This window comes from Carassius auratus, chromosome 16, assembly GCF_003368295.1.
Source record: "Carassius auratus strain Wakin chromosome 16, ASM336829v1, whole genome shotgun sequence".
Taxonomy (NCBI): Eukaryota; Metazoa; Chordata; class Actinopteri; order Cypriniformes; family Cyprinidae; genus Carassius; species Carassius auratus.
In genome coordinates, this window is record NC_039258.1 from 16,503,054 (window position 1) to 16,516,751 (window position 13,698).

A 13,698-nucleotide genomic window follows, 5' to 3' on the forward strand; every position below is an offset into this window, starting at 1 on the left:
TATTCTCGTTTGTACTCATTCAACTCTACTATATTTATTTTTTATGAAAATAATTAATTATTTCTCCATCTGTTGCCTTTTCACACTCGGCTATATATATCTTCCTATATATAGTAATCTTATCTATATATGTATATAGATCTATTTAATTAAAAACCTGTTAAAATGTTATAAAAAGGGCAATATAATTAAAGTTTTAATAACCTGTAGCTTGTGCTCCTTGTGTTTCAGGCAGATTGAGCTGCACTCCTCTGATGCCAAGCACACAATAGTCATGAGACATAAAGACACATCTTCTGCCCAGACCTGGTTCACTTTAATGCAAACTGCCATCACAAACCTCACCAGTAAAGTCATCTGTGAACTCCGGGAACACGCGGGCCGCCACGGCATCGCCGGGAGCCGAGAGATCCGACACCTCGGATGGCTAGCGGAAAAGGTGGAAACTTGTTGCATACAATTTCATGAAAACCCTGAGACCGTATTCACATTTATCAGAATGGAAGACAAAATGTTAAATTATTTTTGCAAAACTGAATTAATATTTAAGAACTATGCCTTAGTGATGTCACCAGCCAATCTGTTCCTGCTGTCCAGTACAAATCAGTTCAGCTCGAATTAAATGTACATGGCATGAACGTACATCATCATCAGAACTTGTGTTTTTTACGTGTCATTTAGCTGTAAGGCAAAAGTTAGTAAATCTGGTAAAAATACACTGTCTAAACCCACAGGGATGTCTTGCATAAAACTCAGCATCAACTCAAGGTCTTTGGTTTGATCTAAGTGTTCCACTGTAATATGTTTCCAGTTTTATGATAATTCTGGATATGCAAAGACTTTATACAGTCACTTAAAACGTAGTTATAAAAAATAGCATAAATGAGAAAACACTGTGGTTGATATTGAGTTTGTTGAAGTGCTCTTTAGAGCATTTTTTTATTAAACCACCCACAAGTATGACTATTAATATTTGTCTCTTACTTTCCACTGTAAGTCCATTCAAAAACACAAGATTATTGTAACAGCTAATGAGAACATTTAGTTGAATAATGAAAACAACAAAATTATATTTCCCTATGAAATCAAAATGGAAGTTTTGTGGCTTTTAATATAAAACGGACTTAAAGGAATAGTTCACCAAAAATGAAAATGTTGTCATCATTAACTCACTCTCATGTCGTTGCAAACCTGTATGAGTCTTTATGTTAAACAATAAAGAAGATATTTTGAAGAATGCTAATCATACGGTTGATGGTCCCTATTGACTTCCATAGTATTTCTTTCCCTGCTGTGGAAGTCAATGGAGACCAACGACTGTTTGGTTCTTCAAAATATATAATACAAATAAATTCACGAAAATTCACATTTAGCAGACATGCATATGCATATCAGATTTTTTGTGCAATCAAATGCTGTCTAGTATCTGATGTGTCCTGCTGCTGACATTGTAAAAAGATGCTACAGTTGCATCTGAAATGGTTACTTCTTCGCATTTGCTATTTCTTATGTTTTGAATAGTGGACTATATAGGGAGTAGGAAGCGATATGAGACACATGCTTTCCTTTGGGATAAATGAAACTTGGTTTCCCGTCAGTACCATGTGAAACATCTCAAGCAGTCAGACAGCTTTTAAACAGCCCTGTCACAAACTGTCAAGTACTGCTTTCTTGGGACTGTTATGGAAGTGAACTGCTATTTAATATTTAAAAAAAAAGGAAAACTAATTTTGATATGTCCCGCCCGATATGACATTTTAATTAGAAATACATCAACACCTGCATTCATTAACAGTCACTCTTTAATTTAATACATATTACACGTTTCAAACTGCCTATTGCATAGCAGAATGAAAGATGTTATGCTACTGCAATGTAGAGTCATCACATTACAGGAAATATATTAAACCTACATCCGTAGTTCCTGCATAACTATCTAATATCTAATCATATTCATATAGATGATTAAGTTGACAGTTGATCGTTTGAGATTGTGGAGCTAATTTGAATGTTTTGTATTTAACTGACTTCATTCGATACAACTGTTCTCTGAGCTCTGCATCCCTCCCGTTTCCCACTTGTGTGATAGTCCTCTTGGATAAATGTTAATGTTTGCAACAGCATTTTTGAACAAACTGTAAAGATCACACACAAGCATTTTAACAGGGTCTGGTTATACTGTACGCTCTGGTTGGAAACATGGCTAACATCCTGAAAATTGTACAGACAGTTCTGAAGTGCTTTTTTTTAGGCATTCTCAGAATTCGTGGTGTGCAGTGCTGGAGCGATTGATGGAGGATGACTCTTCTCAGTGTGACCGCAGGTTTTTCCTCCCTATTAAATTTCCTTTTCATCGCCGTCCAATTAGCTGAGGCCTGGCAGGGCTGGCTAATAGAGAACTGTGGTGATGGCAGGGCTGTGGGCAGCCCCGTCTCAGCCTGCCCTTTAATGAGAGCTTTCTCGTACCGTCTCCTATTACCAACCTGCCGGCCCCTTGATGAATAATTATATCAGAGCAAAAAACCTCCAGCGCTCCGAATGCCCAGACAGCGAGCAGATTTCTTTGTGCAAAGGCCGGAGCTTATAACAAGGGCCAGTTTGTGGTTACGCATCTGCTTCTGATGCACTCAGCCCCGCTGGGGTCTCTCTTTAGCCTTAAGGCAAACTGACCCTCTGAAGAGCAACCCTGTGATTTGTGAGGATTTGAGTGGTCTGTCAGAATATCAAAGCCCTGAGGAGACATCTGTCATAGAGCAGGGCTTCAGCAGTAAATCACACTTGGGCTCAACTTGAGGTCTTATTGGGAAAACTTTGTGAACTATTACTCAGTTGTAGAGCGTGTTTACTTTTGAGCTCATTAAGTCAGTGTATAACATTGTCCAAGGGTTAGTTCACCCAAAAATGACTGTCATGAATGTCACCGAAAATTATGTCATTAATAACTCACCCTCATGTCGTTCCAAACCCGCGAGACCTCTGTTCATCTTTGGAACACAGTTTAAGATATTTTGCATTTAGTCCGAGAGCTCTCAGTCCCTCCATTGAAGCTGTGTGTACGGTATACTGTCCATGTCCAGAAAGGTAAGAAAAACATCTTCAAAGTAGTCCATGTGACATTAGAGGGGCAGTTAGAATTTGTTGAAGCATAATAACAAATATCATAAATGACGAGGTCACAATGAGTTGGAATAAGGTTTTTGTGAAACGGGTACAATATAAAATACCAATTTGAAATGATTGAAGCTTTGTGACATGGTGCATTATCCTGCTGGAAGTAGCCATCAGAGGATGGGTAAATGGTGGTCATAAAGGGATGGACATGGTCAGAAACAATGCTCAGGTTGGCCGTGGCATTTAAACGATGCCCAAGTGGCACTAAGGGGCCTAAAGTGTGCCAAGAAAACACCCCCCACACCATTACACCACCACCACCAGCCTGCACAGTGGTAACAAGGCATGATGGATCCATGTTCTCATTCTGTTTACTCCAAATTCTGACTCTACCATCTGAATGTCTCAACAGAAATCGAGCCTCATCAGACCAGGCAACATTTTTCCAGTCTTTAACTGTCCAATTTTGGTGAGCTCATGCAAACTGTAGCCTCTTTTTCCTATTTGTAGTGGAGATGAGTGGTACCCAGTGGGGTCTTCTGCTGTTGTAGCCCATCCGCCTCAAGGTTGTGAATGTTGTGGCTTCACAATGCTTTGCTGCATACCTCGGTTGTAACGAGTGGTTATTTCAGTCAAAGTTGCTCTCCTATCAGCTTGAATCAGTCGGCCCATTCTGCTCTGACCTCTAGCATCAACAAGGCATTTTCGCCCACAGGACTGCCACATACTGGATGTTTTTCCCTTTTCACAGTATTCTTTGTAAACCCTAGAAATGGTTGTGCGTGAAAATCCAAGTAACTGAGCAGATTGTGAAAGGGACCCACAACCATGCCAAACTCAAAATTGCTTAAATCACCTTTCTTTCCCATTCTGACATTCAGTTTGGAGTTCAGGAGATTGTTTTGACCAGGACCACACCCCTAAATGCATTGAAGCAACTGCCATGTGATTGGTTGATTAGATAATTGCATTAATGAGTAATTGAACAGGTGTTCATAATAATCCTTTCTGTTCTCTTAAACATTTCCGATGTTTTCTGTGCGTATTTGCAGGTTGTTCGTATTTGTGTTTTGAGTATTTTCAGTGAGTTTGTGTTTTTGGTTGTGTTGTGAGTATTTTTCTCAGCATGTTGATCTTTCTCGGCCACTGTACATTTGGTTTAAAGTTATATTTTCCAGTGAGGTTAGAATAACTTATAACAAATAACAAATAATAAACTTACTTTCAAATACCAAACAACAAATATGTGCACATAGGCCTACCTTCCAGCAAGTTTTATACGTGAGAAACAGGAACTTGCATCAAGACAGTAAACAGGGTGTCATGGTTGCTGACTAAGCAGTTGGAGTTATCTTGATATGCTTTAAACATGATGTAAAATTTTTTAGACCATCTGAACATTACATATGATTTCTCATACATTCCATTAGTATAAAATATGCATATCAGATCACATCACACACACACACACCTCTGGACTTAAGTGCTCATTTTGCTGATACATCAGTAAAAGTTGAAGAGGCTGAATGGTTTTGAAGCTTTACTTTGTTCTGAAAGTATTTGGAGTTGCCGTGGTTTATCACAGGAAGTGGCCTTAAAAGAGACACCCTTGAGAGGTTTACCACTTTGACAATGTTAATTAACAAGTCTCTCAGATGAACAAAAGACTTAATGTCAGCACTTGACGTTTTACACTGGCTTTCATATGAATAGACGAGGAAAATTAGGACAAAATGTAATTATATGGCACCTGAAAGGCTATTCACAAGTTATACATGGTGTGTGTGTGTGTGTGTTTCAGACGGAAAGCGAGAGACAGTGCTGGAAGCCGGTGCTGGTGATGTTGACGGAGAAGGACCTGCTGCTGTTTGACAGTATGCCACGCATGAGAGAACACTGGCTCAGCCCGACACACACCTACCCTCTGCTCGCCACACGGTACACACACACACACACACAGCATTACTGCTCTCATTTTACTCGTTCATACAAACACACCTTTGAAAAACCAATCAAGGTACACACACCTCCTCTCCCTTCTGTTAAACACGTGCCTCTGTACACACACATGTAAACACACACACACACTTTTTGCATGCCAGTTGGCAGTGCTGACCAATTGGGAACTAAAATACACAACTGCAGGCCAGCTGGAAGGAAACAGTACAAAAGCATTATGGCTATTAAAGGCCTGTTGAAGCTGTATGAGGTGGCAGCTATTACTGCAACGGATAGATTTAAAGTCCACGTTTAACTGGACTGCAGCCCAGATCTCACTCTAGGGCCGATAGGGCAGTTATCACAGGCTCAGCTGGCATGTGCTAATGTTTTGTTGACCCTGAGATTGTCCAAAATGGCAGAGTCTTGCTATGCTTTTTCTCAAAACTTTTTTTAACTTATTTTGGCTTGACTTCCTCTGTGAAATCTCAAGTTCTGTCAAGCCGGCCAGCCCCGCCAACGGTGAAAACTCATTGGACCAATCCAAAGCCCGTATATAGGTCTTCAGCGGTCTTGGTTGCTGAAGTATTTTCCCATTCATTTTTCCCATAGGGGTTAATTCTTCATTAAAAAGTTATAAGCCATGAACAAAACCAACCAGCTCAAATCAGTTCCCTTATGGAGAAAATGAATGGGAATTTGCAGTCGAAGCCTGACTGCTGCATTCTATTTAATATCAAACCTGAACTTAGAGAGACTGATTTCAGCAAATGGATGTTAAGAAACATGATGTTAAATAAAAAATTCAGTCAATTGAAGTTGTTTTGTTGCACTTATAAAAACTACCGTGGTACTTAAATTCTATTGGGTACTATTGTGTTTTTGTAAATGTACCATAGTAATACCATTTATCATATTTTTGAAGTACCTTGAAATACTCAAATAAATATTATGAAATGCAAATAATAAAAAAGTACTGTGATGGGAACATAGTAATACCATGGTAATTTAAGGCATTTTCGTATAGAAGCACTATGGTAAATATCCAAAAAACATTTTGTTTGTTTTTTGTTAGTGATTTCTATGGTGCACTTATCTTGAGTTTTTAATCGTAGGCTGGTGCATTCTGGTCCAGATAAGGGTTCACCACAGCTTGGTGGCGAGCTGTGCTTTGCTACACGGACGGGAACCAGATTGGGTATCGAAGCTCATCTTTTCAGAGCAGAGACCTGCAAGGACTTGTCCCTCTGGACCAGACAGATAGTCACTGGCTGCCACGCAGCTGCTGAGATGATCAAAGAAGTCACTACCAGTGAGTATGGATCCTACGTTTTGCACCTTTCACGGGTCTTATGGCCTGTTCACACCAACCCCCTTCCAAGTTTCCAAAATGGGGTTTTCACACTGATGCTAAAGAACAGAGGTTCTAAAAGAGGAGGAACCGCAGAATTATTTCTGGTACTTATGATTTCCAAGATGTGGAATCCAGTCATAAGAAAATTTATTAACTGTATAATGTGTAATGTCATGGAATTTGGCAAATCTTGGATGAATGAATCAGTAATAGTTCATGAAATTGACTATGGACTAGTGTCTGTGAATATTAAAGCACAAAAGACTGTGTGTCTCTGAGTAAATGAATGTCTCTGTTTCATCTACTACACATACTAAAGTGTATATACTATATGATGACAAGAACACACAAACTAAATACACACACACACACACACACACACACACACACAGAGAGAAACTCAAAGTATAATAATAATAATTAAAAAAAAAGTAAAATTTAACATGGAATTTTGCCAAACAAATTACTATTGTGCAGTAGAATGTACTTCTCAAAGTAATAATACAATTATTACATTTTTTTTAAGAATAATCATAAAATTTTCCTATAATGTTTTAATTTTAACAGTAAACTCATTGTGCAGCACTTTAAGTAATTGCTCATTTTAATTAGATTACATTGCTTACATAAGATGAGTTATGCCTTCATTTGATTACCAATGTTATTGATAATACATTGGTATTACATCATAAATAAATAAAAAACGATTATTGTAAACAATTTTAATAAATTGTTACATTTTAAAAATTTTATGATTTCAGTTAGGCCTAATTAGATGCTTACTAAAATTGAATCGAACCGTTAAAAAGGTCTAGAAAAATTAAAACTGAAAAAATAAATCATTTTTTAATGAAATGCATCTTTATGGACTCCTCAAGTCTGAAATATTGTGCCAGGATTAGACATGTACCGGTATTCAGTAATGCGATATATCACGGTAATGAATATGCACAAAATTGTTATCGTGGGCACTTCTAAATACCATGAATAATTATATATTAAAAATTATTCTGAATTTGGAATGCATTTTAAGAATACTTTTCCTATCAACTGGTCACAGTCCACCGCTGTATGCTGCTTGAAAGATGCGTGTGGCTCTGATGTAAAGCACGCCTGAGAAGCACATTGGGGAACACGTGAGAGATGCGCTGAATAAAAGCACATTCACTCTCTGACAGCAGATGGCGCTAAACTGCAGAAAATGCAGCCGTTACCCTGGAAACCCCATAAATAAAGCAGCTAAAATAGCCATTAAGATTTGTGGATTTGCTGTGTTGTTCATCACAATGTTCACATGTTATTATTAAACCTGTTATACTGTTTTATGACTTTTTAAAAACTAAATTTAAATATTGTGATAATACCGTATACTGTGATAAAAGCATTAACAATTAATCGCAACAGGAAAATTTGATACCTTCAAATCACTAACCAGGTTTATTTGTCATTTATTTATTTGGTTTATTTATTTTAAAGAATATTTTTCTCTGTGGCAACAGTTTGTCATCTTAGCAGTAGTCTGGAACTTTGCAACAAGTGTTGATCCATGTCGGCCCAGGATCTCATTTATTTTCTTGCGCATTGATGCGTTTACATTAGTTTTACGGCTGTAGTTTCTTAAATGTTAAACACATACTTATTTCAAATGTAGATTTGTGGGTACTAGCAAGCTTCCATGCAAAGATAAATGCGTCTCGGTCATCTGAGGTTGCGGTCCATGGCTCCAACTGTACAGTGAATTCAAAAACATTCTGTGCTGCACTACAATATTTCGGAGTTTGGGATGTGCGTTATTCATGTTGAAGTCGTTTAAGTAAAGAGTGTATTTTTAGAATGGAATGCCATGGCAGAGTTCCTGTGTGGTCTCAATGCAGCAGGCAAGGGGCATCGAGCAAAGCATTCTGGGAATTGAAGCTCTTAGGCAGTCCCTGGGCCTGGACTGATAGGAAATGTATCTGCTGTTACTGAACTGCAAGTGAGCCCCTGGAGAGCACCGTGCTTTATTTGGATATTTTGCAGTTTTCCCTTTCTGTCAGATATTTTCACTGTTCTGAGATCAGGCTTTGAGATCATTTCTATTTAAACTACTAAGCTGGAATGGCAAGTAGGCTGAGATTAAACTGAGCAGTGATTAATGCTGATTCTACTGTCATGAGTTAAGCATGTTAACAGTGCTGTGAGAAAACTTTGTACAATAAAAATAGACTGGCCTTGTTACAACATGTCACTCTCTAATTAATACATTTGGGAGAAGATTATTACTTTGAGTTTGTAGGAAAGAGCAACGGATGCAGATCGTCTCCAAACAAACCAGACGAATAACACGTTAGACTGGATTTGACATATTTGTTCGCTTAAAAAGATCCTGTTTGCGTCAGGATCTTGGAACTGCTCCATATTTGGAATTTTATGGGAAAGGCCCATTTGGCAGCTGATGCTCTATTACCTGTGTTTAGTCTAATCTTATAATCTGTTCAGAGAATGTGTCTCTCCAAAGAATCATTCTCTTAGTTCTCTTTTCGTAGGTTATTGTCATATTTTTGCTGACCACAAGACTTTAAAATCCTGTTTCAGTCTGGAATGATAATAGTAGTCAATAGATTTTTTTAGACGCAAACTTAAGGCCAAATGTAATACAGTTTAGTAGGGGCCAAGCAATGAAAGTGCTTGGATAACTATTGTATCCATTAGTCTTAGTCTTCTTCTTCCACTCTGGGAGTCTATTGCAGCCTATAGAACCACTTTTGCGGGAAAGTTATGAAATTTGGCACATAGAGGACAGTCTCAATATTAACCATAGCAAATTTGGAGTCTCTATCTCAAGTTCTCTAATGCCACCAATAGCTCAGTGTGCATTCGTATTTCTAATAACTTTTGAACCATATGTTCTAGAAGCAAAGTTATTTTTCCTCTGATTCCTTGGTTCATGCCGACTCAAACGCACACCAAAATTAAAATTTGTACGAATCAAGATTTTTCGCAAAAACCTACTTTTTCAAACTCGTCCCAGACTGTTTGTCCGATTTTCACCAAAATTGGGTTCAGATCATATTCAGATAATGCTGGTAAAAGTTATCAAGAGATTTCTGATGGATCAAACCATTCTCGTAAAGTACTTTAACAAATGTGACAAAATTCACACAAAAATTTACATGAGGCTGTCTTCGCAATCCTTAAGTATATGACCAAACTTGGTACGTACTATACCAAACATTTCAGAACAGTACTTACTTCTGGTCGAAATTTACTTTTTTGTTTAGAATTTCTGAACAGTATCATTAGATTCGGTACAGTGTATCGAATCATACAATACCCAGTTTTCCTATGTCAGCCATTTTGAGCATGGGACCGTTTAAAAATTTGTAGTAAGATGCTATATTTTAAAAACGTTTAGCGTGTTGTTATGAATCTTATGAATTGTATAGAACCACTCTGTGGCTCTTTCCACATTTCATCTTTGATTTAGGTTTTCTGGCTCCATTTTATAGTATAGTATCTGTAGTGGATGGATTATATTATTTGGTGTTCTTGTCCTATTTAGTTGTACTTTCATGTTTACTAAAAGATTATATAAAGTAAATGTGTTGTTATTATTAATTTGGTAAAGATAAGCTTGCATAGACATATTAGGGACCTTAAACTGCTGAGTTACTGAATTATTACAAAGTTATTGTAGTTGAGAGGCCCAAAAATTCCTATGCTAAGCTGTTGATGGTGAAAGAGAGGATGTTTGTGACTGACTAAAAGCCCATCTGGTGGGAAAGAGTCCCTCAGTCCTGAAGATCAAGCTGTTTTGATGGGGATAAGGTTACAGTATTGTTAAAAGCAACATGGGAAGAGTAGTCCTAAATCCACTTTTTTGGAGCCCCTCACCCAAAATGTGTAATTAATAGGTGTTTAATGTCAGTGTAATTTCAATTGAATGGGTAAATTGCTGAAGAAGATTCTTTTTCATTGCTGTGATGATCTAATCAGCCTAATGGACTGCACTGTAGCCAGAGCCGAGAGGTTTCTCAAAGACACACAATGTGAAAAGAACACGCTAGCCTCGCAATTACCTGGTCAAAGAGAGATTCAGGGAGCTTTATTGGGGAAAATGGAGGGAACAGCAGAAGTGGATCACTGGCACACTCACAATAGACACGATAACAGTAGGTTTCCACACATCCTGTCATGCCTGATGAGCTGCAATTGAATGTATTGGAGGGGTGATACTGGATACATGGAGTCCTGTGATGTATTTGATGAAACCAGGGAGGTATTGAGCAGAGATTACTGGTGATGAATAATGTACCAATTATCAGGCGAATCAAAGGACATTTATCTCACAAATGGAATCCTTTTTCATTTTATTCGCACCTTAATGGAATTTGCTTGGATTGATCAACCAGAAAGGCAGTTCCATTAGTACTTGAGCTCTTACTGTATTCATTTATTTTTATTTGGATTGTTGTACGTGATATTTTATTATCAAATTGTACCTGAGCCTTTAATATCAGAAATGTGAAAGCATCTACTTGAATAATTTGGAACAATTTCATCCACTCAGAAAAGTAGTTGTATTTCAATAGGAACATTTAAAGGATCTAATAATCATAATAATGAAAATTTACTTACTTTAACATTTGCTTCACGTGTCTGTTTTTTTTACCCCCTTTGGGATGACAACTCAACTTAATTTTGTTATGGTAATCGTGATGGCTGTATTTAATCAGAATATTCTTTGTGTTTTTGTTTCTTCAGGTTGTATGTATCAGGGTCAGGACTGCCGCTTGGTCATTCACTATGAGCGAGGTTTCTCTGTCATAGCAGATGGACAGGACAGCTCTGTGGCACAGCCTCTCTTCAGTTACCCATTTGAAAAGCTGAAGATGTCTGCTGATGATGGAGTACGGATCCTCTATTTGGATTTTGGCGGGAACGAGGGTGAAATTGTGAGTAAAATATTCGCAAATAGTGTGCTATTTATATTGCTATTTATATAGCAATCGAGTCACGGTTAAACTTAATGCATGATGGAGCGCATCAGAAAGGAGTGCAAATATATTTACTGCAAAATGTATAATGTATTCCTTTTAAGAACATTAAACGTAATGAGATAGAATAATGAGTCCCTTACATTTACCTTTACACCCCTTATACATACATTATAAATGTTTTTTTTTTTCGAGTACCAAATCAGCATATTTTCATTTCTGAAGGATCATCTATCACTGAAGACTTTGGGAATGGCTGCTGAAAATTCAGCTTTACCATCGCATTCATAAATTTGCATTTTAAAATCAATTCATATAGACAATATTTAAAATTGTAATTATTTCACAATATTGCAGTTTTTTTTAAAACAAACTGTAAAAACAACAGCTGTATATACATGAATATAAATTAATGAATACTGTGTATTACTGATTAAAATCAATAAAAGTGTTTTTTTTATTCCATTGCACTGCAAACATAAATACAGAGATATTTAACACATATTGTCAATACAATATATTTTTAGCTGTGTCACACATACTTAGGTGAAATTCTTCAGAAAAGGAAATGATGCATGTCTGTACTGATAGACGGCTGATCTCTGAAAGACCTGTCTGATCATGACTGTGTTTCTCAACATATGTTTATCACATCAGGGACTTCCCTTAATACTTTTTATTTTTTTCTATTCACAGCAACTGGACTTGCACTCCTGTCCCAAGCCCATTGTTTTTATCCTCCACTCCTTCCTGTCTGCTAAGATTGCAAGATTAGGATTGGTAGCCTGAGATTGAACTGTTATAGACTGAAACAGTGACGTGATTTATTCCAACACGGAGAAGGGAAAACCGGCACGCAGTGGAGCTCACAAGACTGAACGAGAGTGATGACGCAGTGATGAACTGGCACTGGAACAAACCGGACCTCTGAATGATTTTAATCACATTTCATTAATGATAAACAATGTATTTTTCAGAGAGATATTAATTATAGTGAAACACAATTTCACATTGATTTTCTACAACAACAAAAAAAATATCCAACTATATAATGAACACTAACTTGTGATTGGAACTAAAAAAAATACTCAAAGTATTAATTTAGAATCCAATACAGCAGAGTATTCAGCACTTACAATGCCATTAACTTCTATATAACAGGAGGGAAGGCGGCCATCTGTATGACAGCTGTCGGAGTAATTACATCTGTCTGGCAGCTAATGTGGATTAAAGAAAGGCTAGTTTAAACCTTGTTAATGCACATAAAAGTTAAACGGCCTGAAAACAGTCATCTTGTTTCTCATTTCTGGTGCTTTCACTCTGGAGATGTGCGACACTGATAGTTAAACAGAATCAACAAGAATGTTCTAGAGTGCCGGTTATCAAAAAGGCATGTCAACAAACTGGCTGCTTTCGCAAGGCCTTTGTGACAAGAGAGGAAAATCGAGACAGGGTCAGCCCTCCCCTTCAGAACTTCTCGCTCATAAATCTGAAGTCCTGCTGTACTAGCTTCTGACATCCAAAAGAAGTCTTTAGTAATGCGGTCACATTTGTGTAGTTGTTTTGAATATTCATCAGAAGGGTGTTCTTTATTCTTGCATGATGTGCTTGCATGCACGCCAGCACAACAACTATTGTGGAGGCTCAGATTTGCTCTCAGTGGCCTGTGGTCATATTTAGCTTCACTGTGCAAACACACAAAGGCCATTGAAGAACTTTGGATGTCAGATTATAAATTAGAACACTTGAGAGTTTTCAAGTTAACCAGCAATTAGTGTCCATTGTCAGGCACTGAGCGTTCCCAGTGCACTGCTCCATTGTAGGGGTTATGGATTTGGGGACAGCAGGGCCCCTGTGGCGCAGCCTTTGTCTCATCTGCGAAACCGTCCATGCCGCATTCCAGCGCACAAGACGGATCCAGGAGTCACGGGGCTGAGAATCAGATTTCGAAATGAAAGTGATAGTTCACTCATAGTTTTCTCCTCCTCAACATTGTTGTTCCAAAATCAATAAGAATACGAGATGCTCTGAAGAATGATTCTGTCCAAACTGTAGAAATCAATGGGGTCTTACACTTTCAAGCTTCAAAAATAACATTAAAGGGATAGTTCACTCAAACATTTAAATTCTGTCATCAATTACACACCCTCATGTTGTTCCAAAACCATAAGACCTCCGTTTGTCTTTGGAACACAAGTTAAGATATTTTTGATGGAATCCGAGAGCTCTCTAACCCTACATAGACAGCAAGGATCCTTACATGATTAAGGTCCATAAACATAGCAAGGAGGTTGGTAAAATAATCCATGTGACATCAGG

At 37.7% G+C, this 13,698-nt stretch overlaps 1 protein-coding gene across 1 annotated transcript in view; it reads left to right on the forward strand.

The window, feature by feature from the left end:
- Positions 1 to 12,670, forward strand: part of LOC113116317 (beta-1-syntrophin-like) — a 36,462-nt gene extending 23,792 nt beyond the window's left edge. The window contains exons 3-7 of the mRNA XM_026284405.1: positions 232 to 439; positions 4,913 to 5,049; positions 6,165 to 6,361; positions 11,147 to 11,337; positions 12,076 to 12,670. Coding sequence (XP_026140190.1) covers positions 232 to 439; positions 4,913 to 5,049; positions 6,165 to 6,361; positions 11,147 to 11,337; positions 12,076 to 12,168 — 826 coding nt within the window. The 3' untranslated portion in view covers positions 12,169 to 12,670. The remainder of the gene's footprint in view (positions 1 to 231; positions 440 to 4,912; positions 5,050 to 6,164; positions 6,362 to 11,146; positions 11,338 to 12,075) is intronic.
- Positions 12,671 to 13,698: the final 1,028 nt, after the last annotated feature.